This window comes from Poromitra crassiceps, assembly GCF_964638095.1.
Source record: "Poromitra crassiceps genome assembly, chromosome: 8".
NCBI lineage: Eukaryota > Metazoa > Chordata > Actinopteri > Beryciformes > Melamphaidae > Poromitra > Poromitra crassiceps.
Genome location: NC_139629.1, coordinates 55450830 through 55476288, shown reverse-complemented (window position 1 = coordinate 55476288; position 25459 = coordinate 55450830). Strand labels below are relative to the sequence as shown.

The following is a 25459-nucleotide window of genomic DNA, read 5'->3' as shown; positions in this document are numbered from 1 at the left end:
CTTTTAGTTCCCAGAATGTTCTATGATAACATTCTCTAAAAACATTCAAAAAATGTTTGTTGATAACCTTCTTAAAATGTTTGGTGACAACATTGCTAGCACATTATGCCATAATGTTCTTAAAAACGTTCTCCGCGGGTAGTTTTCTTTTAGTTCCCAGAATGTTCTAGGATAACATTCTCTACAAACATTCAAAAAATGTTTGTTGATAACCTTCTTAAAATGTTTGGTGACAACATTGCTAGAACATTATGCCATAATGTTCTTAAAAACGTTCTTAGCTGGTAGTTTTCTTTCAGTTCCCAGAATGTTTTAGGATAACATTCTCTACAAACATTCTAATAATGTTTGTTGATAACCTTCTTAAAATGTTTGGTGACAATATTGCTAGAACTTTATGCCCTAATGTTCTTAAAACATTTTGAACAATAACTTATTTTTGTTCCCAGAATGTTCTAGGTAGAATGAAATTCTCTAAAAACATCTTAAAGATGTTTGGTGATAACCTTCTTAAAATGTTAAGGTACAACATTGTTAGAATACTATGCCCAAATGTTCTTAAAAAGGTTTTGGACTGGAACGTTTTCAACATTCCGCTGCAAGAATAATTATGTTGAAAACATTATATAAATGTTTTCTGGTAAAATCCCTGACTGTGATCCTTGACACTGTGGTCACTAGGATGACTGACAATTTACCCTATTGTAATTGGACTATTAATACAATCATACATGAATATTCAAACATCTTTCAACAGAATAACATTTTTCATTCATTTATTCATTTTTACCATAACATCTCAAAAACGACATCATCACATTACTTGTATATTGACTTGTGTTTGATGTATATATGTTTGTAGTGTTAAAGTTGTGTGAACTGTCACAGATGTGTGGAGACTGTGGAACTAGCTAGAGAACATACAAAGCTGTTCACATTATAAAGGCTGGTCACATTAAGGGGGAAAAAAAGAATTTTTACTCATTGTCATTTGAAAAAAGTGGTCTGTGGTCTCGGTTCTCCTCATGCTGACCCTCAACTTCGGACTGTCCAGCATCGCTGGCTGACAACGCAGGCTGTGATCTGCTCCCATAGGCTGCTGTCCTTCTGCACCGGAGCGGAAGACCTGTCCGCCGACAAGGCTGAGGGGATGAGAAAAGAAAAAGACAAATTAATGCAAGACAAGCTTTTATAGTGAACGCATAGGTCAAGGAACTGTAAGAGAAGAGGTAGAAATTTAACAATGTGGCTTTGTTGCCTAAACCTAACCAACGGCACTACACATGTTTACTAGAGATGCACCGATTGCCATTTTCTTGGCCGATTCCGATTTCCGAATAGTCTGACTTGCCGATACCAATTTTGGCCGATTCCGATTTTCTTTCCAAGAACAATAATTGACGGGTTATTTTTTAATTTTTTTACTTTGCTTTAACACTTTGAGTGCCACGGCCCTTGGGCAAAAGGTGCTGTACTGTGCCACATAGGCCGCAATGCATTTTAATATAGCCATATCATTTTTTGTGTTCCTCTTATATGGACAACCAAATGGCCTCAATGAAACTTTGAACCCTTCTGTTTCATTAAAAAAAAAAACTGTTTATAAACCGTTCCATTTTGGAAATACACCCCTCTGAAAAAGAGTGTTTTCGACCGAAAAGAGCATGCTGAAATTAGTTTTTGAGATAATCACATCTTTATGTTAGAAAGGCGACAGAATGAATTCTGCTTTGAGTTCGAGCCTGCTGCTTGCTGCCTGGGTGTGTGTGTGTCAATGGTTGTATGCTGTTAGTGCCCTGCGTGCCCAACCCCCCTCCTCCCCCTCCTCCGTGGTGGGAGGAGTCGAGTGTCTCCCCTGCGGTTTGCTCTGTTTGATCTGCTGCACTGAAAAGTCCGCTGCCTGCATCCCCCGCTCCTTCACAGCGTGTCATCGGCTCCCAGCCGAGAACAATGTAACCCCTCAGAAAGACGCCGCTGTCGGCAACTAAATCATATGGATGGACCATAGCAGCGGACACGGATGGGGCTCAACCGTGGCAGCAGATGACTGCTGTTCACAGGCACAGCCAAGTAATGTTATGCTTCAAGCATATCAATGGCGATTTCCGTTTCCTCATGACTTCTTCTCTCTTTTCTCCTGGCCTCTGTCTAATCGGGAGGGCACTGTCGCCACCTAAGGGTTCTGTAAAATAGGCTAGACACATTCAACAGCTTCAAGAAGCGATGTAAGAGGCTTAAGCCCTTTTCCCACATGCGCTTTGTACCGCAAAATGACCGGAACGTGGTCTAATGCCTGCAAGTGAGAAAGGCGCCGTGCCGGTATAAGCGCGACCCCGTCGTCCCCGACATTTCACCACTTTCGACCAAGTCAGAAGAGCGGTATGATCTTAAGGGGACGCAAGTGGAAACGGGTGCAGTCATTTTCCGCGACAGCGGTCCTTCAATCATGGGCGAGGAGTAGCCTACACACGTTGCTTAATGTTCCAGCGGGCATAATCTAATCATTCGCGCACATTAAAGCAAACTGGCGAAATGATCTTGTGATAGCCTAATAAGAGCAGTATGTCAGCTTGCTGATTTCCCGAAGGCAACCCCGGACACATCAAACGAAGCCAGTCTGCTTTCTCTACATACAAGCGTTGAGCAGCTTGCAAGCCTTTCTCGCTGTGTCTGTCTGTGGCTGCTGCTCTCGAGCAGACAGGGGAGGGGGTAAATCGGCTGTGTTTATTACGCTGGCGGCTTGACGCTGCTCTTAAGTCAAACGAGTGTGATTTATTGTGTGACAACTGACAAGCAAACTTATTTCGAGTTTTGCCGACCCCCCAAATAAGCTCCCCCTTCCCCCCGCCCCCCCCCCCCAACATACAGGTAAATTCGCTGATAGATTCCCACATGCGCGAGCCGAAGTGTGAAGGGAAATGTCCGATATTGACTTACAGGTAATTTTCCGGTATGCATGTGGGAAAAGGGCTTTAGATCGACATTCCCCCGTCAAAATATGAATTTGGAGTTATTGACGCCATTTGGCGTCGCTGGCAGTCTACGGTAAATTTCTCTTGACGCCATATGGCGTCGCTGGCACTCAATGTGTTAATAGAAAATTAAGATTCATGTCACATTTCTTATCATTTGCATGAGGGGCTCCAGATGGAAAGTAGCCTATGGCTAAATCTGTTACAAAGCATCTCTTCCCCTATGGGGTTTAATGTTTTTTTTGTATATGTCCCTGCCAAATAAACGAATAGAATAAAAATAAATAAACATCAAAATGTTATCCCTGGACAAGGAGTTTATAGCTTATAGGTCTGGAGCCCAGAGACCTTCGAAGCCATGCCCACTCTACAGTTGTGGATTTGGCTGTAGATGAGGATATGAGTTTGAGTTGAGTTTACACACTGAGTCAGTTTCTTTTAATCCGCCATCCGGAAAAAAAATCATCACGCACAGTAAAGCTTGCACACTGGTCTGATGTGTTTTATTATTATGTTTGTCGTTTTATTCGCAATACGAAACAAATAGTCCTCCTCTCCTGTATCCACGTTACAACGTGACTGACTGACAGATAGCAGCAGCAGCTGATCTGCAGCAGGCAGCGGTGACGTGGACTGCAGCTGGTCAGGGAATGTAACACAGGGCTGGATAGTAGCCTACCTTCACTTCGCCAAGCCGGCTGTGTTGCACTGTGGCTGGGGAGAGAGAGGGGCCGGTGAGGTGAAGCGAGCCGCTCAGACCGGAGTGGACTCCAGCCGAGCGGGACTCGGCAATGTACCCTGCTCCTCCGCGGCTTATTTTCAACTTGCATGTGTGACAAACTGTACAATTTCCACAATGAGGATGACATGCTGGCATGTTTCCTTTTGGCTGCTTGTGGTGCGGGCACGTCACGTGAATGCATGCATCGTGCAGCTGCAGGTATTTGACCAAACAAAAAAAGGGGAAAGCCGACCGGCGCAGAGAATCGGCTATGTGGACTGACCGGAGCCGGTCACCAGTCGGGCCCGATCACGTGAAAATCGGCCATTTCCGGTCACGTGCCGATCGATCGGTGCATCCCTAGTGTTTACTTTAGTTCTTAACGGCGGTGCTGGGTGTGCAGAGACAGTAGTCTGCTACTGAAACACACAGGCCACATCTTTTTTCTGGACGGACAGATTTGTCACCGCAAATTAGAGGCATTTTTTATTTTATTTTTAAATGGCATTGACATTCCAAAACAACAGAAAGCTATCCTTTCTGATGGATCGTGTGGCTGCAGTTAAGTCCTTCCAGAGTCATGTTCACAGCACACAGAACACAACACAGCTTATAGCCTAATATATTTAGATAATCTTTCAGTCATTTTCTATAGGATAACCACTGTGTGTACGCGTTTCTCCCCCAGTGGCAGCATGGTCTGGGGGAGAAACGCGAAACGAAAGTAGACCAAGATGCGTGTTGCATCTCAAGTATCCAAATATTCACTGTTGATTACCACCGAATATCCGGAGCCCAAATGTTTTTATTCGGGCCAGCCCTAGAATTAGATGACTATGAGCTGACAAATAAATTAGCATATACTTCCTGCTTAATATTTCCTCCTACTGGGCATCCGGGTAGTGTAGCGGTAGATTCCCTGCCTACCAAGACGAGGGTCGCAGGTAAGCCTGCACGATATGAGGAAAATCTGCGATGTGCGATAACATTGTTCAATATAGCGATGACGATACGACTTGCGATAAATAAACAGATATTAAAGTACCGTAAAATACCAATTAGAAGCCGACTTCCAAATTGCCGCGGGTCCCATATTTAAGCGGGGTCTGGATACATATTTTGTACATAAAAGCAGGTCCCAATTTGACGCCCGGTTAGTTTTTTCAATGTTTTCTTTTTACCTTTGCGACATCCTGTGGAATGCATCTCCCAAACACAACGAAGAAGAAAAATCGGATGAAGAAGACGAACAACAAGGAAACGAGGAACAACGAGGAAAAAAAAACACATGCACGAAACTTGCTGATCAAAATTCGTTTTCCATCAACATCTGATGATTCTGAAAATTGTGTAGGCATTTCCTGAAGATTTTTATACACTAAAACCGACATCTCTGGTGTAATAATTATTTTGAGAAATGTGCCTATGGTATGTTTCCCTGCCAGCGGGCATAGAAGTCAGCTTCTAATTGGTATTTCACGGCACTTTCACATGTGCGCTACTGAAGAGGGTAGGCTCTGTGAGTGATGAACTTTTTAAAAATTCGTTTTCCAGCAACACCTGACAGTTATGAAAATTGTGTAGGCATTTTCTGAAGATTTTTGTAGGCCTACAAATCTGACATCTCTGATTGAGAAATGTGAGTATGATAGGCTATAATGTTTCCCCTGCCAGCGGAGGAGGCAGCGCATGCAACAAATAATCTGCTCACATGATGATCATGTTCTCTCACCTTCAGCGGAGAAAGTTTAGTGGTAAATACCGGTAGGTCACAGTTCAGCTCAAATTTTATTTGATTTCATGTACAGGCCAGAACTGGCATGCAATGCTCTGCTGCGCTGAGAGGGAGGCGCGGCTCTCCCCATAGACAAGCAATCGTGTGGGGGGCTGTAGCCAACTGAATAAAAGAAATGGTTTAAATAAACAATTTCATACTATTCACAATCTTTGCTGAGCAATATTTTTGTACAAAAATAATTAAAGCAGGTCCCATATTGACGCGGGGTCTGGCTACGTATTTTGTCAATTAACGCCCGGGCTAATAATTGGTATTTTACGGTATGCATATTAGCTATACAGTTCCTATGTCTTTCTGCTTTAATAATGGTAACATAGACCCCAAACATAGCCTATGCCCACTGAATAAAGAAATTCAATTCTAGCTGAAACTACACACTGGTGTGCTGGTGTTTGGGCTTTGGCAGAGGGGCGGAGTGCACTGTTGCAAGGGGACAGTGTGCGCTGGATTTACAACACAAGACAAAATGATCAGATGCTGAGTGCGAATGCATGACGCATGTAAATAAAACCACTTTTGTTATTCATTGCGTTTCAGGCAGTCTTTGCAATGTGTTTATTGCGCATGTTCATATTGCGATGACGCAATCGCGTCTATACAGACACGATTGGCTGTGTCTGCGGGCGGGAAGCCAGATTAAGGGCATGAGGTCGCTGTACGACCGCCTCCTCTAGTCGGTCAGGGCGCCTGTTCGGGGCGGAAGGGGACTGGTGGGAATAGTGTGATCCTCCCACGTGCTACATCCAGCCACTGAAGCTCCCCGCTATCAGGTGAAAAGCGGCTGGGAAATGTGCATGTGTCGGAGGAAGCATAGTGCCAGTCTACGGCTCTCCCCAGATCGACAGAGGGGGTGGAGCAGCAAGCGGGGCAGCAGAGGGAAATTGGCCAAGTACAATTGGGGGAAATGAGAAAAAAATATATATAAAAAGGGATAACTCACCTACTGATGTTGACGAGTCCGTTAGTGGCGTGTGCTTTGGGTTGAGGCTGAGTGAGGTCAGTCAGACTGAGGATGATCTGATGTTCAGTGAAGATGAGGTTGGAGCAAACACACAGAGGGCACATCTAGAAACACACACCCACACCAACAATTACTCCCAACAGCTTTTAGAAGCACCTGAAGAGTATGGCAACTGTATCACATTTGAAATATTCCATGATTAAGATAAGACATGGGGATCTGTGCAAAGAAAAACAGACATCCAGAGCAGGACTCTACCTTAGTCTCTTCCTATTTAAGCCCTGCTTGGGGGCAGTCTGCTGAGAGTGGGCAGGATGCTCTACACAGGGCAGCGCTGAGCAGCGGGTGGATGGCTGGTATCCCAGCAGAGGGTGGGTGGCTGGTACAGGCCCTTGACAGGTGACATGACCGCTCTGGGAATCACAAACGGGAAGATATTATATATACTGTATTCCAACCACATGCAAGCACCAGGTCCCTCAGCTTTTTTTAAATAAAATACAGTTGTACTGTCATACCTCTGGGCAGCTGTATCTGTTGTCGATGGCGATGGAGTGATGAGGGGGTAGTGACGATGCAGCGTGCACAGGGCAGCCTCTGAACACACTTAACCTGGACAACAAAGTCAGATTGCAGTCAGAAAACTTCATTTTCTATCTGTACTCATAAGTGGCTTTTAATTGGATATACTGTATACTGATATACCAAGATATATGGACAATTGTGCTGTAATTTCAAAGTTACAACTGCTATCATGTTTTTTTTTTTTTTTTTGGGGGGTGGGGGGGGGGGACTCAATGAAACCAGACGATCAATTTTCCTATTACTTTTCTCAAGCTGTGGGAGGCCACCACAGCCAAAGAAGGTTGAAAACAAGTTTAGCAGGTATTTTGAGATTTTGAGTGATTTAGTAACTTTCATCTCCATAGTACATCATGGTGAATAATTATTTTCATAAAACACAAGGGAAAGTATTTGTTATGGTTTTGGAGGAATGCCACTCTAGAAAATATGTTGTGGAATGTTGAAACCCATTTCCCCGCACGTTTTACTTTTAGACATAACAGATTCAAATATTCATAACTTTTGATCTGAGAGAGCTATGTCAGTGATTCAAAAAGTTATATATAAGGGGAAGTTTCTAATTTATGGAAATTAAACAATTAAAATGTCAAATTGTCAAAAAATGAGGATGCTCCTCACTGGAGCATGTCCTGGGCTGGCCTTAATGCTTGCCATCATCAAATGACTAACTTGTAATCACAAACAGGAACACGTCGCCAAGAATGATATATACTATAACAGCACAGGCGAGGCTGGTTTTGAACCCTCGATCTCTCTCACTAGTTACAAGCCCAGCAACGTTAACCATCAGAACAAAGTGACAATCCTGTTGGCCAAGGACCAATGTGCTTGCTTTATACCTCCAGACCGAGGATCGCTACAATGCTGTATATGCCAAGCTGAAGCACAGGCAAGCACCAGGCCCCTGCTGTTTTCCTTAAACAATGTTTTTATCCTAAAATATATATATATGAAAAGCAAGGATAATTATCAATTAGAATAAAATAAAGTTATCCTGGTCATACCTGGCACCATTTCTGCCATTGCGGACGAGAAGTCTCAGATGGAGTTGATGTGTCGAGCACTAGTTTTTCCGAGGAGATAATGTGGGGGTAGCATGCCGCAGCCCACACAGAGCAGCCTCTGGACACACTGCCTTAAGCTGGACAACCAAGTCAGATAAGATTGCAGTCAGAAAACTTCATTTTCTATCTGTAGTACTCATGAGTGTACTTTTTTTTGTCAGCATCTTCTGGAGAATCTCTTTTTCTGGATTTTTCTCACATTTTCTCCCCAAATGTACCTGGCCAATTCCCTGTTATAACGGTCATTGCGCCAGCCAGAGGGGTTTCACCAGCAGGACGTAGCGCATGGGAGGATCATGCCATTCCCCCCAGTGCCCATTCCCCGAAACAGGTGGCCCGGCCAACCAGATGAGGCGCTAGTGCAGCGACCAGGACTCATACCCTACCGGCTTCCCACCCGAAGACACGGGCAATCTTTAGGAATGTCTGACCAAGCCAGAGGTACCTCTGGCAGGAGTTGAACCTGGGACTCCGCGGTGGTAGGCAAGTGCTTTTACCTCTACACCAGTGGTTCCCACCCACCGGGCCCCGGTCCATAAAGCATTTGCTGCCAGGCCACGGGGAAGCTAATATGATTCTGCAGGGAGAAAGAGAGTGAGATAGCTCTCTCTACACACACACTTGCATTAAGAGAGGGTCCACGAAATTGAGAGTTTACAGTCTATTATTTCACTTGTAATATTATCACTATTCCAGTGTGTCAGAATTTTACATACACTAAGAAGCTGACTGTCCCCTAGCCCCATAACGTGACGCTGCTACTGTACTCCGATAATATTCTCGTACAGCGGTCATCGTCACACAGCGTTCAAATCCTCAATAGGTGGAAAACGCTGTTAAAAAAGCTCTCCTACTCGTATCCGACCTCCGATTGCAGATCCGAAGATATGATAGTCCGCCTAGTGAAGCCAGTAATTTAGCCGGCACTGTTAAAATGATACTGCTTGCGTGAAACAACCGTTTAGAAGCAGTCTTTGTACTGTCCCCATGTCCTCACTGCCTACTGCCCAGGTGGGTTAATCAAAAAGGAGTTTCTGTGTGGAGTTTGCAGTTATCACTCTGCTCCCCTGGGGATGAATCCCCTGCAATATATATATATATATATATATATATATATATATATATATATATATATATATATATATATATATATATATATATATATATATATAGCGAGAGAGAGAGAGAGAGAGAGAGAAAATAATCTCTGTTCTGTGATAAACCATGACAAAATAGACAGGTTAACATGCCATTTACTATTTTAGGGTGTGTGAGAAAGAACCCAGTGACAACAGTAACCTTATTTCTCTTACCTTCTGTCGTAGCCTTTCATGATCACCCCTTCAAGACAGACAAAATCCTCCTGACATCACTGCCTAAATTGTGAACAGGAGAGAGTTGTAACTTAGCATTGAGTTAGCAGCTAACGTTATACAGTAGTTGCAACCCATTGGTAGTTGATTGTCTCTGGCAGCTAGCTAAGCAGACTGACTCCCGCACTAACGTCAGCTAGCATTGTTTTGTATACTGTTCACCCTTTGAGTAAATGCAATTCACAAATAAGTCTAAAACGATTTAACTACTTACCGTAACATTAACGTTACATCAGTCTCACGGACTAACCTAGCGTTAAATAAGGCTGGTAACGTTGTGTAAAGCAGTCTCTAGAGAATAAGCGCTAATGCAAGCTAATCTGCTTTAGCGTTAGCTAACGTATGCTAGCTGATAGAAAAACACACATAATGTTGCGTTTCGGGGTACACCAAAATACTTCGGTACCGTCTGCTTATACAAGACATACAGTTTCAAATACATTATAAGCAACTAGTTTTGTCAATATTACCGTATCCCGGGCGGCAGGCTACCCTCCGGTGAAACGCCCGCTCGAATTTCAAACGAAACTTGTTGTGCTGTGCTGGCCTGGTCACTTCCGGGTAGTACCTTCTTCTTCTTCTTCTTCTAGTGTATTATGGCGGTTGGCAAACAACTTATGGTGCATTACCGCCACCTTCTGAAATGGAGTGTGGATCAGAATGGTTTCCTAAAACACTACACTATCCTGACTATATTCTTTTACTTAGCCCAGTTTCTTCTAGAAATGAAAATATATCCCTATATCCCACATTCCCTGAATTCAACTGCAATATTGCTTTTAAATCCAGCTTGATACTATTGCTCTCCAATCTGTTGTTGAGGATCTGTCTTTCCTGTTGATAGTATGGACCCGGGTAGTACCTTCTTCTTCTTCTTCTGTTTAATGGCGGTTGGCAAACAGCATTTTGTGCAATACCGCCACCTTCTGAGTTTTAGCAGTTACACAATATTATCTATCTGAGAACTGAATACAGTAGGCTACATGGAGCTGATACTTGAATTTGATCACTGAGAGTCTGAGACACATGATTGTGTTTGTGCAGGGCAGGCTAATTTGGATCTTACTGATCTTATTTGAAGAGCTGAAATTTCAGACAAATAGAGATCAGTGCTGAGAGAGAGAAAAAGTACATTTTAAGATCCTAAATGTCAATGTCACCTTGCTACCTTCTCACACGGATAGACAGACAGGCAGACAGACGGACGGACAGACAGACATGTTATTTTAATGTGAGCCAGTTCCAAACATTCTGAGAATTAGTGTTTGGGAAGTATAATTAGTTACTTATTATTGATTATTCATTTAAAAAGTAATACAATGACTTTACTTATTACTTGGTTGTCAACAATCAGCCAAACGTCATACATTTTACACAAATGTTTTAGAAAAAATGTTCTGTAATCCGAGGGGCTTCAATAACATCCTGGAAACATTTGATAAATGTTCCTTTTAGTCGGGGGCCTTAGGGCATTATAAGGGCCGTTTGGTTCAGATTCTTCCAAAAGCACCAAATTTGGCACAGATGTTGTCCATACCATACTTAATAAAATTTTGCCATATTTGCAAAATCCAATATGGCCACCACCCCAAAAAACGAAAAGGGTTAGAATCATAAATTATACCACTTCTTAGGGGTTTTCTGGGTTGTAGAATCAGCTTCTGATGTTATTTTAATGAATTGAGGTCAAGTTTACCCCTCAAAGTTAGCATAGATGTCATTTTGGGGTCAAATCCAGTGTTTCTGGTGCGTCATCGCAAATTCTACCTCCAAAATAGTATTTCTCATTATAAGCTGTACTGTACATGTATATGTCACATTAGTTTGACATCTCATTATTTGACGTTTACTCCTCAAGGTCACTAGCATAGGTCGTTTTGGGGTTAAATCCAACTTCTTTATACTTATTCATTATTATTATTTTCGGAAATAATGTTTTGCCCTATAACGTTAGATTTTCAAACGTGTCTATTAGAGACAGGACAAAACGTGACAAACAGTAACAGCATGTATCTTTGGTAAACAGTCATGGAACTGACAATGCAGGGCACTGAGTTCCTCAACCCAGGCCAGATTAGCGTCCTCGTGCAGATCAGCCACTGTATGCTATCATCAAACTGCTCCAATGGCAATATCCCCACACTTTGGGAGAAGACAAGCTGGTTGCAATGATGGGCGCGCTGCACATTGAAGACAAGATGCATCTAATGATTGGGAAGCTGCTGCTCGACTCTGGGTCACCGTCCTGTCCAAGGCTGAGGTCCTGACATCCGGTCGCGCACAGTCTGCGCTCAATGAGCATCACATCAAACGCACAAGATATGCTTGGGGTCTGAATACAGCCAGGGGTTGTAGCTATTGCGCAACACACAGGTGAAAACCGTCTATACTGCACCCATGACTGCACCTTACGCCTGCTCTGGACTAAGCGTAATATTTACGCCCGGTCTTAGTGAGAAGAAGGCTTTTGCCCTGTTGGTGCAACCGGCGTAGCTGTTAGGTCGTAAAGTTACGGCCAACTTAGCTTAAGACCAGTCGTAAGACCAGTTGGTGCAACCGGCCCCAGATGTGTAACCATTACAAGGCAGACACCAGGATCCCCAGCTAGCAGGGAATGTTCCCACAACATTGGCTAACATTCCCTACCAGTTCTATAAATGTTTTTATGTTTTTATGTTTTATATTTATATTTTTTAATCTAATGTTTTTAATCTAATGTTCAGATAACATTTTAAGGATGTTATTAATTTAAACTAATGTTCCTATAATGTTACATGCTAACAAAGGAAGAACGTTTTTGGTGCAACATTCCAAGGGTGTTTTGGGGATGTTGTTGAGGTAACAGATTATAGATTGTTCTTCTATAAAACATTCCCACAATGTTTAATGATAACAAAGATAGAACATTCTCAACACAACATTCTTAAAGTGTTTTCAGGATGTTATTCAGGCCTCAGATTAGAGAACATTTTTTTACAAAATGTTCCTAAAATGTTAGATGATAACAGAGGATGAACATTTTCAACAGAACATTCTGGAAATGTTATGCCGATATTTTGATGCCTCAGATGACAGAACGTTGTTCATAGAACGTTTCCACAACATTAGATGATAACAAAGGAAGAACATTGTCAAAGCAACATTTTCAAAATGTTTTCAGGATGTTATGTGTTGTCATATAATGTTTCCACAATGTTAGCTAATAACAAAGAGAGGACATTCTCAAAGGAACATTTTTAAAATGTTTTGAGGATGTTATGTGTTGTTATAGAATGTTCCCACAATGTTAGCTGATAACAAAGGAAGGACATTCTCAAAGGAACATTTTTAAAATGTTTTGAGGATGTTATGTGTTGTTATAGAATGTTCCCACAATGTTAGCTGATAACAAAGGAAGGACATTCTCAAAGGAACATTTTTAAAATATTTTCAGGATGTTGTGTGTTTTAATATAATGTTCCCACAATGTTAGCTGATAACAAAGGAAGGACATTCTCAAAGGAACATTTTAAAATGTTTCCTGGATGTTAAGTGTTGTTATAGAATGTTCCCACAATGTTAGCTGATAACAAAGGAAGGACATTCTCAAAGGAACATTTTTTAAATGTTTTCAGGATGTTGTGTGTTTTAATATAATGTTCCCACAATGTTAGCTGATAACAAAGGAAGGACATTCTCAAAGGAACATTTTTAAAATGTTTCCAGGATGTTAAGTGTTTTATAGAATGTTCTCACAATGTTAGCTGATAACAAAGGAAGGACATTCTCAAAATAACATTTTCAAAATGTTTCCTGGATGTTATTTTTTTTTTTAGAATGTTCCCACAATGTTAGCTGATAACAAAGGAAGGACATTCTCAAAAGAACGTTTTTAAAATGTTTTCAGGATGTTGTGTGTTTTAATATAATGTTCCCACAATGTTAGCTGATAACAAAGGAAGGACATTCTCAAAGGAACATTTTAAAATGTTTCCTGGATGTTAAGTGTTGTTATAGAATGTTCTCACAATGTTAGCTGATAACAAAGGAAGGACATTCTCAAAGGAACATTTTTAAAATGTTTTCAGGATGTTGTGTGTTTTAATATAATGTTCCCACAATGTTAGCTGATAACAAAGGAAGGACATTCTCAAAGGAACATTTTTAAAATGTTTCCAGGATGTTAAGTGTTTTATAGAATGTTCCCACAATGTTAGCTGATAACAAAGGAAGGACATTCTCAAAGCAACATTTTCAAAATGTTGCCAGGATGTTATGTTTTTTATAGAATGTTCCCACAGCGTTGGCTGATAACAAAGGAAGGACATTCTCAAAGGAACATTTTCAAAATGTTTTCAGGATGCTATGTGTTTTATAGAATGTTCCCACAATGTTAGCTGATAACAAAGGAAGGACATTCTCAAAGCAACATTTTTAAAATGTTTTCAGGATGTTGTGTGTTTTTATAGAATGTTCCCACAACGTTGGCTGATAACAAAGGAAGGACATTCTCAAAGGAACATTTTCAAAATGTTTTCAGGATGCTATGTGTTTTATAGAATGTTCCCACAATGTTAGCTGATAACAAAGGAAGGACATTCTCAAAGCAACATTTTTAAAATGTTTTCAGGATGTTGTGTGTTTTTATAGAATGTTCCCACAACGTTGGCTGATAACAAAGGAAGGACATTCTCAAAGGAACATTTTCAAAATGTTTTCAGGATGCTATGTGTTTTATAGAATGTTCCCACAATGTTAGCTGATAACAAAGGAAGGACATTCTCAAAATAACATTTTCAAAATGTTTTCAGGATGCTATGTGTTTTATAGAATGTTCCCACAATGTTAGCTGATAACAAAGGAAGGACATTCTCAAAGCAACATTTTCAAAATGTTTTCAGGATGTTATGTTTTTTTTTATAATGCTCCCACAACATTAGCTGATAACAAAGGAAGGACATTCTCAAAGGAACATTTTAAAAATGTTTTCAGGATGTTATGTGTTTTTTTTTATAATGCTCCCACAACATAGCTGATAACAAAGGAAGGACATTCTCAAAGGAACATTTTTAAAATGTTTCCAGGATGTTAAGTGTTTTTATAGGATGTTCCTATAATGTTAGCTGATAACAAAGGAAGGACATTCTCAAAGGAACATTTTTAAAATGTTTCCAGGATGTTAAGTGTTTTTATAGGATGTTCCTATAATGTTAGCTGATAACAAAGGAAGGACATTCTCAAAGGAACATTTATCAAATGTTTCCAGGATGTTATTGAAGCCTCGGATTACAGAACATTTTTTCTAAAATGTTTCCACAATGTTAGCTGATAACAAAGGAAGGACATTCTCAAAGCAACATTTTTAAAATGTTTCCAGGATGTAGGTGTTTTTATAGAATGTTCCCACAATGTTAGCTGATAACAAAGGAAGGACATTCTCAAATAGTGGGGGGCCTTGGGGATATTTTGGTTCAGATTCTTCCAAAAGCACCAAATTTGGCACAGATGTTGTCCATACCATACTTAATCAAATTTTGCCGGGCACCAAGATAGGTGCCCCACGGGGCCGCCATATTGGCAAAATCCAATATGGCCACCACCCCAAAAAACGAAAAGGGTTACAATCATAAGTTATACCACTTTTTAGGGGTTTTCTGGGTCGTAGAATCTGATTCTGATGTTATTTAAATTATTTGAGGTCAAGTCTAACCCTCAGAGTTAGCATAAAGGTCATTTTGGGGTAAAATCCAGTGTTTCTGGTGCGTCAACGCAGATTCTACCTCCAAAAAAGTATTTCTCATTATAAGCTGTAGCCTACATGTATATGTCACATTAGTTTGACATCTCATCATTGGATGTTTACCCCTTAAGGTCACTAAAGAAATCAGTGAGGATTAGATTCAGGAACAACTTATATTGAAACAAAATGATATCTGCAGTGTGCATTTATTCATCAAAATACAAGGATTGTTAATATTTTAAGGACCGAGAAGCAGAATGCTAGAGGCAGGTGTAACAATGAAAAGCCCCGTGGGGCACAAAACTAAACATTCCAACATGTTCTTAATGAACAACAGGCAGGTAGGCGGTCTAGCAAGCAGTCTGACAAGCAGACAGGATGGCTGACAAGCAGGCAGGCAAGCAGGCACAGTAATCCAAGAAGCTGAGGGCAGAAAGAAATGTAGGTCAGCAGAGTCAACAGATCCAGGGGTTGTCGGAAATTAGGTGTATAAAATAAATAAATAACAATGTGAGAGTTAGGCTACAGAAAGCGGCTTTACCATCCTGAGGGTGGAGCAGGGCAGGCAGGGTCAGGAGAGGTGCAGGGCAGGGCCATGCTGAAGGTGGAGCAGGGCAGGCAGGGTCAGGAGAGGTGCAGGGCAGAGCTTTACCATGCTGAGGGTGGAGCAGGGCAGGCAGGGTCAGGAGAGGTGCAGAGCAGAGCCGTAGGGCAGATGGAGGCTGTAGTTACTGGTGATTGTCGCTGTTGTTAAGGCACCCGCCTTCACATTTGCAGAGGACTGTGCATCTGACACTGGTACGGTTGCATTTGCACCTTCCCGTGCATGCCTTGAGGCAGCCGCAGTGCACGAGAAGGGCACAAGCTGCTGATGCATCACTGAGAGTGGTCCATAGTGGTTGCCATGTACCGGTGCCATCTTTGTGCCAGCCCCACTCACTGAAGTCAGGAATTTCCTGCTGGACTCGGGTGGCCTGACTCCAGTAGAAACTCGCCTGTAAGAGCGCTCGCTTGATGTGCTGGAACAGTGCGGCTTGGGTAGGTGGGAGGCTTTCCAACGACCTGCTTCCAGTGGTGAAGAGGTGATGTCTGGCCTCATTGACACCAGCTGCACCACACCCCTTGCTGTACATCAGTATGACAAAGCGTTCGATGGTCTGCATATGGACAGACTCGAGACTGAAGAGGTCAGGGTTATGAGTGACAGCCACTAATGTGTCGGTGAGGCCCGGTGTGCTAGTCCAGGCTGCCCAAGCTGTCTTCTTGCCACATCCAAGAAACTGTGAAGTCTTGTCACACCCTGTTAAGCTGTGGAAGAGGGGTAGTGCCAAGGACTTTGACGGACCAAGATCAGAGTAGATGGTATGGACTGGTATGTCACGATACCTTTTACGACTGTCAAAACGACGACATCGCTGTCTACTGTGCGAACATAGGCTGTTGTATGACCCTGCTCTGCCGCATGTGCCAGATGCAGGAGGACCCAGCTAGAAATTTTTTGTTCTAAGAACGTTCTGAGAAGGTTACGCAAAATGTTCTTGTAATATTTTTCGCGGCAAGTTTTCTTTTAGTTCCCAGAATGTTCTATGATAACATTCTCTAAAAACATTCAAAAAATGTTTGTTGATAACCTTCTTAAAATGTTTGGTGACAACATTGCTAGCACATTATGCCATAATGTTCTTAAAAACGTTCTCCGCGGGTAGTTTTCTTTTAGTTCCCAGAATGTTCTATGATAACATTCTCTAAAAACATTCAAAAAATGTTTGTTGATAACCTTCTTAAAATGTTTGGTGACAACATTGCTAGCACATTATGCCATAATGTTCTTAAAAACGTTCTCCGCGGGTAGTTTCTTTTAGTTCCCAGAATGTTCTAGGATAACATTCTCTACAAACATTCAAAAAATGTTTGTTGATAACCTTCTTAAAATGTTTGGTGACAACATTGCTAGAACATTATGCCATAATGTTCTTAAAAACGTTCTTAGCTGGTAGTTTTCTTTCAGTTCCCAGAATGTTTTAGGATAACATTCTCTACAAACATTCTAATAATGTTTGTTGATAACCTTCTTAAAATGTTTGGTGACAATATTGCTAGAACTTTATGCCCTAATGTTCTTAAAACATTTTGAACAATAACTTATTTTTGTTCCCAGAATGTTCTAGGTAGAATGAAATTCTCTAAAAACATCTTAAAGATGTTTGGTGATAACCTTCTTAAAATGTTAAGGTACAACATTGTTAGAATACTATGCCCAAATGTTCTTAAAAAGGTTTTGGACTGGAACGTTTTCAACATTCCGCTGCAAGAATAATTATGTTGAAAACATTATATAAATGTTTTCTGGTAAAATCCCTGACTGTGATCCTTGACACTGTGGTCACTAGGATGACTGACAATTTACCCTATTGTAATTGGACTATTAATACAATCATACATGAATATTCAAACATCTTTCAACAGAATAACATTTTTCATTCATTTATTCATTTTTACCATAACATCTCAAAAACGACATCATCACATTACTTGTATATTGACTTGTGTTTGATGTATATATGTTTGTAGTGTTAAAGTTGTGTGAACTGTCACAGATGTGTGGAGACTGTGGAACTAGCTAGAGAACATACAAAGCTGTTCACATTATAAAGGCTGGTCACATTAAGGGGGAAAAAAAGAATTTTTACTCATTGTCATTTGAAAAAAGTAGTCTGTGGTCTGGGTTCTCCTCATGCTGACCCTCAACTTCGGACTGTCCAGCATCGCTGGCTGACAACGCAGGCTGTGATCTGCTCCCATAGGCTGCTGTCCTTCTGCACCGGAGCGGAAGACCTGTCCGCCGACAAGGCTGAGGGGATGAGAAAAGAAAAAGACAAATTAATGCAAGACAAGCTTTTATAGTGAACGCATAGGTCAAGGAACTGTAAGAGAAGAGGTAGAAATTTAACAATGTGGCTTTGTTGCCTAAACCTAACCAACGGCACTACACATGTTTACTAGAGATGCACCGATTGCCATTTTCTTGGCCGATTCCGATTTCCGAATAGTCTGACTTGCCGATACCAATTTTGGCCGATTCCGATTTTCTTTCCAAGAACAATAATTGACGGGTTATTTTTTAATTTTTTTACTTTGCTTTAACACTTTGAGTGCCACGGCCCTTGGGCAAAAGGTGCTGTACTGTGCCACATAGGCCGCAATGCATTTTAATATAGCCATATCATTTTTTGTGTTCCTCTTATATGGACAACCAAATGGCCTCAATGAAACTTTGAACCCTTCTGTTTCATTTAAAAAAAAAACTGTGTTTATAAACCGTTCCATTTTGGAAATACACCCCTCTGAAAAAGAGTGTTTTCGACCGAAAAGAGCATGCTGAAATTAGTTTTTGAGATAATCACATCTTTATGTTAGAAAGGCGACAGAATGAATTCTGCTTTGAGTTCGAGCCTGCTGCTTGCTGCCTGGGTGTGTGTGTGTCAATGGTTGTATGCTGTTAGTGCCCTGCGTGCCCAACCCCCCTCCTCCCCCTCCTCCGTGGTGGGAGGAGTAGAGTGTCTCCCCTGCGGTTTGCTCTGTTTGATCTGCTGCACTGAAAAGTCCGCTGCCTGCATCCCCCGCTCCTTCACAGCGTGTCCTCGGCCCATTGCGTCTGTTGCAAGAAAAGTGGCTTGCAGATAAACCCAACATCTCACACAACATCTTGGACTATGTTAGTTCCTTCAGAGAAAGGTTGCATTCTGCATGTGAGTTGGCTCGTAGCTCCCTTGCAACTGCACAGTCCAAGATGAAAATAAGATATGATCGGAAATCGGCAGTAAGAGCGTTTCAGCCAGAAGATCAAGTGTTGGTATTACTGCCCATTCCCGGTTCATGTCTGCAGGCAAAGTTCCATGGCCCTTATGTTGTGGAGCGTAAATTGGGTGAAACAGATTATGAGGTGAAAACACCTGATCGTGCAAAAAAATCGCGTGTGTGTCATGTTAACATGTTGAAGAGCTATTTTGCTCGTGGCAATCCCGTCGCGGTGGGACCTGCTGTCTTTGTTTCAGATGTGCCACCATTGTATCAGCCTGAGGTGGATGGGCTGCATAATAACCGTGGGTCAGTGCCCTGCGCACGTCCGAAAAATTCTGAAATTCTGTCAGATTTAGATGCATACTTGTCGTACTTGCCTGTTTCAGACCGAGGTGATGTCACTCAGTTGATTGTGAATAATTTAGCTTTATTTGGTGACAACCCCACTCAAACCACTGTCCTTAGTCATGATGTAGATGTAGGTGACCAGCTGCCCATTAAACAGCATTCTTATCGGGTTAACCCTGGGAAAAGGGCCATTATGAAGGAAGAGGTGGAGTATCTCTTGAAACATGGTTTTCCAGTTCCCAGCACCACTTCCTGGAGCTCACCTTCACTCCTTGTGCCGAAACCTGATGGGACGTCTCGTTTTTGTAATGATTTCAGAAAGGTGAATGCCATAACCAAGCCTGATTCCTACCATCTCCCGAGGATGGATGACTGTGTCGATCGCATAGGATCAGCTAAGTATGTAACAAAACTTGATTTACTCAAGGGATACTGGCAGGTGCCCTTGACTCCTCGTGCTTCAGATATATCGGCTTTTGTCACCCCAGATGCATTTTTGAGTGATGCCTTTTGGTCTCAGAAATGCACCTGCCACTTTCCAGAGATTGATGGCTAAGGTTCTGGCTGGTGTAAAAAACTGTGATGCATACTTAGATGATGTTGTGGTTTATTCTTCCTCCTGGTCAGAGCATGTTAAAACCTTGTCTGAAATCTTTGATCGTTTGAAACAGGCATCCCTCACGCTGAATCTGGCCAAGTGTGAGTTTGGGAAGGCGGTTGTCACCTACTTGGGTAAACAGGTGGGTCAAGGTCAAGTGCGCCCGGTGACTGCAAAAGTGCAGGCAATACTGGATTTTCCAGTGCCGTGTACCCGACGTGCACTGCGTAGGTTTTTAGGGATGACTGGTTACTATCGTGGTTTTTGTAAAAAATTTGCTGATGTGGTAGCTCCACTCACTAGTTTGTCCAGTCCCAACAGAAAATTTGTGTGGTCTCCGTTGTGTCAGGATGCTTTTGTCTCTGCCAAGGCTCTCCTTTGCAGCGCCCCAGTACTTGCGGCTCCAGACTTTACACGTCCGTTCAAACTGGAGGTTGATGCAAGTGCCCGTGGTGCGGGCGCGGTGTTGCTGCAAGAGGATGATGCCGGCGTTGACCATCCAGTCTGCTACTTCTCAAAAAAATTCAATGTACATCAGGTGAATTATAGTACTATTGAGAAGGAAGCTTTGGCTATGTTACTTGCCCTGCAACATTTTGAAGTTTATGTCGGCTCTAGTGCCATGCCAATTGTAATCTTTTCAGATCACAATCCTTTGGTTTTCCTGTCACAGATGCGTAATAGCAACCAGCGCCTCATGCGTTGGTCCCTGTTATTACAGGATTTTTGGGTTGATATCCAGTACAAGCGAGGAAAGGAGAATATAATGGCCGACGCGTTGTCTCGTGCATATGATCCCTAGGTAATCAAACATTTCATTAGGGGTGGGATGTTTGATTCTTAGGAGGGGAGGTGTTATGACCCTGGGGTCATATATCATTTGTATTGTCTTTCCTCCTGTACATTTGTATTGTCTCTCCTCCTGTATGATTGGTAGATGACTGGTGATGAGACTGATGTGTTCCAGCTTGGCTGAATGCTGATTGCTTGTGGGCTGCTTTGATTGGTTGGGGCCTAGGTGTATGCTGGCTGGTGATTGGCTGTGGACTCGACACCTGGACTATAAAAGCTTGCTGAGAACCGGCTGCCATCGTCTTCCTTCTTGCCAGCTTCCAACCGGCCAACATCAGTTCTGTTTAATGATGGGTTAACTTGCTTCCCTGTAGATCTGAGCTTGGTGCTCATTTATTGTTGTAATGGACTTTAGATACTTTTGATTGAGAAAGCCCTGGGAGTGTAGGGGTGGGTGGCCACTTTTTGTTTTGACATCTTTTCTCCTGTTTTTCTTATGATAGGCAGGTAAGACTCATGTATTTGGTTTATTTTTGGAAAGGTAAGGTTATTGATTTAGTATTTTATTTCTTATGTTTATTGTTTTGGCCTGTGTGCCCTCCCTGACGTATTTTTCCCAAAGTGTGACAATAAATCACCTTTCTTTGGGCTTTAACACTGTGTTGGCTGATTGTTTGGGAGCTGGGAAGGAGGGGGTCCATGATTTCATGTTGCGCCTGGTGACCCCTAGGCCGGGTCGTAACAAAGCCCCAGCTTGGGATGATGCTATGATTTATTGACTTTGGAAACCCCCTTATTTGACTCTGAATAAAACGACACCAGGTGTCTTAAACCTTTGCAAACTGTGTCTGCGTGTTGGCTTGGGCTCAGACCTCACAATTGGTGGAGAATGCGGGCAGTCTGACCCACGCCAACCTTTAAAAAAAAAATAAAAAAAATGGAGCATACTCAAGCTCTAACCGCGCTCCTAAGGAGCCAAGCAGACCTACAGAATGCAGTTAAAGAACTCTTAGAGAAAATTAACAAAGATGACAGGGCACCACGCTCTCCCGGGGCTGTCCTCACCAAACAAAGCCAGGATGATGACATTGAAGCCTACCTCGAACTGTTCGAGCGCACCGCCGTGAGGGAGCGATGGCCGGCTGGTGACTGGGCTGGCATCCTCGCGCCTTTCTTAACTGGTGAGGCCCAGCGGGTCTGTCGGGACCTACCTGTCGGCGACGCACAGGATTTTGATAGACTAAAAGCAGCCATTTTAGCAAGCCACGGCTACAGCCTCCCGGCCAGAGCACAACGCTACCACTCCTGGGCCTTTTGTGCTGGGCAGCCACCGCGAGCCCAGGTCGCCGACCTACTACGCCTCACCAAGAGCTGGCTCACCACGGGGGGTGATACACCCTGGATTGAAAGACTTGTTATAGACAGATGCATTCGATGCCCGGAAATATGCCGCTCAGGTGAGCCCGTCCTCACTAAATGAGTTGGTGGCACTTCTAGAGAACCACCAGGTCAGTACCGAAATGCTGCGCACCACAAGGATGGAGACAGCCAGACCCAGCCCCGAAGAGAGGGACAGCCGAGACCGCCGCCGCCGTGGGCCGGCTACACCACCCCGGCCCCCACCGAGGAAGTCACTCCGGCGGATAGGATGCCACGGACCCAGCGGAGGTGCTACGTTTGCGGACAGGAGGACCACATCTCATGGGCCTGTCCGGACCGCAGCCAAGATGTCTCCATGCCCTCCGCCACCAACTCCGAGGCCTCCCGGCCCTGCCTGCATACCGGGGAGGCTGGTCGGCGCCACGCCACCCTGCCAGTGAGAGTCGGGGGGGCCGACACCCATGCCCTGGTCGACTCCGGCAGCGTCGTCACGTTGGTCCGGTCCGACTTCGCCGCCACCATAAGTACTGCTACGGTGCCGGTAACGTGTGTACATGGGGACGTGCGTCACTACCCCATCAGCCACATCCGGGTCCAGACCCCCCGAGGAGACGCCCTGGTAGCCGCCGGCATGGTTCCCAACCTACCGGTGCCCCTCCTCATCGGAACTGACTGCACGCTGTTCGAGTGCTACTGGGGCAGCGGATTACGGCCCGATCCAACGCGCCGAGGGAGACGCCGAAGTCGCCGTCCAACGGCGCCTAAGCCGAGGGCCGCTTGCCCCGCATTCCGTCCCACCACGGAGGGACCCCCCACCGAGAGCTCCGCCTCAGAGGGAGACGCCAGTGGAGGAGAGACTCCCCCGCTTAACGAGGATCCATTTGCAGAGTTTCCTGTCATAGAAACCGCCACGACAGCCCCCTGTGGCCAGTTCGCCACCGCCCAGTGGTCCGACCCGAGTCTCGAGACCCCCCGGCGTGACGTCGCCGCCGTAGATGGCCAGCGGTGTCCAGGTGTGAGTGCACTTCCCTACCCACATTTTTTTGTGAAGAGTGGACTACTGTATAGGGGGACCAAATCTAATGGGGGGGATTTAATTGAACAACTGTTGGTACCAAAGTCATATGTGTCACGAGTCCTCTACTTAGCTCACACCCACCAGTTAGGGGCCCACTTGGCGGTCCAGAAAACCTACGACCGAGTGGTCGCCCGGTTCTACTGGCCGGGGGTGAAGCGGGTGGTAGAGGATTTCTGTCGCTCCTGTCCCGAGTGTCAGAAAACGCCACCCAGGCCGTTCCTGCGCAACCCGCTCATCCCACTCCCCATCATTGGTACCCCATTCTCCCGGATAGCCATGGACATTGTCGGACCCCTGCCCAAGTCGGCCCGGGGACATCGTTACATCCTGGTAATCCTCGATTATGCTACACGTTACCCTGAGGCTATTCCTTTGCGCACTGCCACTGCTAAGAATATTGCACATGAACTATTAATGCTGTTTAGCCGGGTAGGCATAGCCGATGAGATTTTGTCAGACCAGGGAACCTGTTTTATGTCCCGTGTCATGACCGCATTGTACAAATGGTTGAAAGTGAAACAAATCCGAACTTCTGTCTATCACCCACAGACTGACGGCCTCGTGGAGAGGTTCAATCAGACTCTTAAGAGAATGCTGAAGAAACTAGCCGAAGCGGACGGGAAGGACTGGGACCAGCTGATACCATACATGCTCTTCGCTATTCACGAGGTACCTCAGGCCTCCACGGGCTTCTCTCCCTTTGAGCTTCTCTATGGCCGTAACCCCAGGGGCCTCCTTGACCTGGCCAAAGAAGCGTAGGAGAGCCAACCATCTCCCCACCGCAGTGTCATTGACCATGTCGACCGCCTACAGGAGAGGGCGAAGAAGGTATGGCCACTAGTCCGGGTGCATATGGAGAAGGCCCAGGCGGCCCATGCCCGCACATATAACAAAGGCGCCCGGCTCCGGGAATTCCAGGTGGGGGAAAAAGTATTGGTACTTGTCCCCACGACAGAGTGCAAATTCTTGGCCAAGTGGCAAGGGCCCTATGAGGTTGTCGAGAAGGTGGGCGACGTTACTTACTGGGTAAGGCAGCCTGGCCAGCGGAAAGGCCTCCAGCTTTATCACATTAATGTACTGAAGAAGTGGTATTCTGCTGACCCTGTTCCATACCCAGCCCTCCTGACACATGTCTCTCCCCAGAAGCCCCCCGTGGTAGTAGGGGAGGACCTTGCCCCAGCGCAGGTACAAGATATCCAAGAGCTCCTAGGACGGAGCCGGGACGTTTTCTCGGAACTACCCGGACGCACCGGGAGTCATAGAACATGACATCGAAACGCAACCAGGGAAAGTGGTGAGGCAACGGCCCTATCGAATCCCTGAAGCCCGAAGAGACGCAATTCGCGGAGAGGTGAAAAAGATGCTCGAGCTCGGGGTGATCGAAGAGTCCTACAGCCCCTGGTCGAGCCCTATCGTCATCGTGCCGAAGCCAGATGGGACGCTGCGCTTCTGTAACGACTTTCGAAAACTTAACGAAGTCTCAACCTTTGACGCCTATCCAATGCCCCGGGTCGACGAACTGATCGAACGCCTGGGCCCAGCCAGATTTGTCAGTACCTTGGACCTGACCAACTGGCAAGTGCCCTTAACAGAGAGGGCAAAGGCCAAGACGGCGTTCACCACCCCGGATGGGCTATTCCAATATCGAGTCCTTCCGTTCGGAGTCCATGGTGCCCCAGCCACTTTCCAACGCCTGATGGACTGGGTCCTCCGTCCCCACCGCTCATATGCCGCAGCCTACCTCGATGACATCATAATTCACAGCACTACATGGCCACAACACTTGGAGCAGCTTGAGGCCATCCTGGGTGCCTTGCGACGAGCGGGCCTCACCGCGAATGCCAATAATTGCCGGCTGGGGTGGACCGAAACCGACTATCTGGGATACACCATCGGGAGGGGGTGCGTGAAGCCCCAGGCCCGCAAGGTAGAGAAGATCCATAACTGGCCTTGCCCAGTCACAAAGAAGCAGGTGAAATCCTTTGTGGGTCTGATATCTTATTATCAGAAATTCATTAAGAATTTTGCGACCATCGCAGCCCCTCTTCATGACCTGACCCGCCAGAAATTGCCCCACCATGTCCACTGGACCAGCCAGACGGAGGCCGCCTTCCAGACCCTGAAGCAAGCTCTGTGTGAAGAGCCAGTTTTGGTGGCCCCTGACTTTGCGCGACCATTCATCCTGCACACTGATGCATCCGGAACCGGGGTTGGAGCCATCCTGGCCCAGATGATAGAGGGAGATGAGCACCCAGTGACGTTCATCAGC

The 25459-nt window shown here is 44.4% G+C and overlaps 1 protein-coding gene across 2 annotated transcripts; it reads right to left on the bottom strand.

The window, feature by feature from the left end:
• Window positions 1-945: 945 nt before the first annotated feature.
• Window positions 946-9997, bottom strand: LOC310780906 (uncharacterized protein). Of its 2 annotated transcripts, XM_083641427.1 has the most exons (6): window positions 9945-9988; window positions 9415-9477; window positions 6971-7064; window positions 6711-6865; window positions 6432-6556; window positions 946-1142 (listed from the first exon to the last, which is right to left on the bottom strand). In XM_083641427.1, the coding sequence occupies exons 2-5, from the start codon at window positions 9432-9434 to the stop codon at window positions 6493-6495; spliced, it is 333 nt and encodes a 110-aa protein (XP_083497553.1). In that variant the 5' UTR covers window positions 9435-9477; window positions 9945-9988; the 3' UTR covers window positions 946-1142; window positions 6432-6492. The 2 variants fall into 2 exon arrangements, 1 of the variants encoding a protein (XP_083497553.1); XR_014552937.1 differs by lacking the exons at window positions 946-1142; window positions 6432-6556 and adding an exon at window positions 8042-8178 and having other exon boundaries at window positions 6745-6865; window positions 9945-9997.
• Between the last annotated feature and the right edge of the window lie 15462 nt (window positions 9998-25459).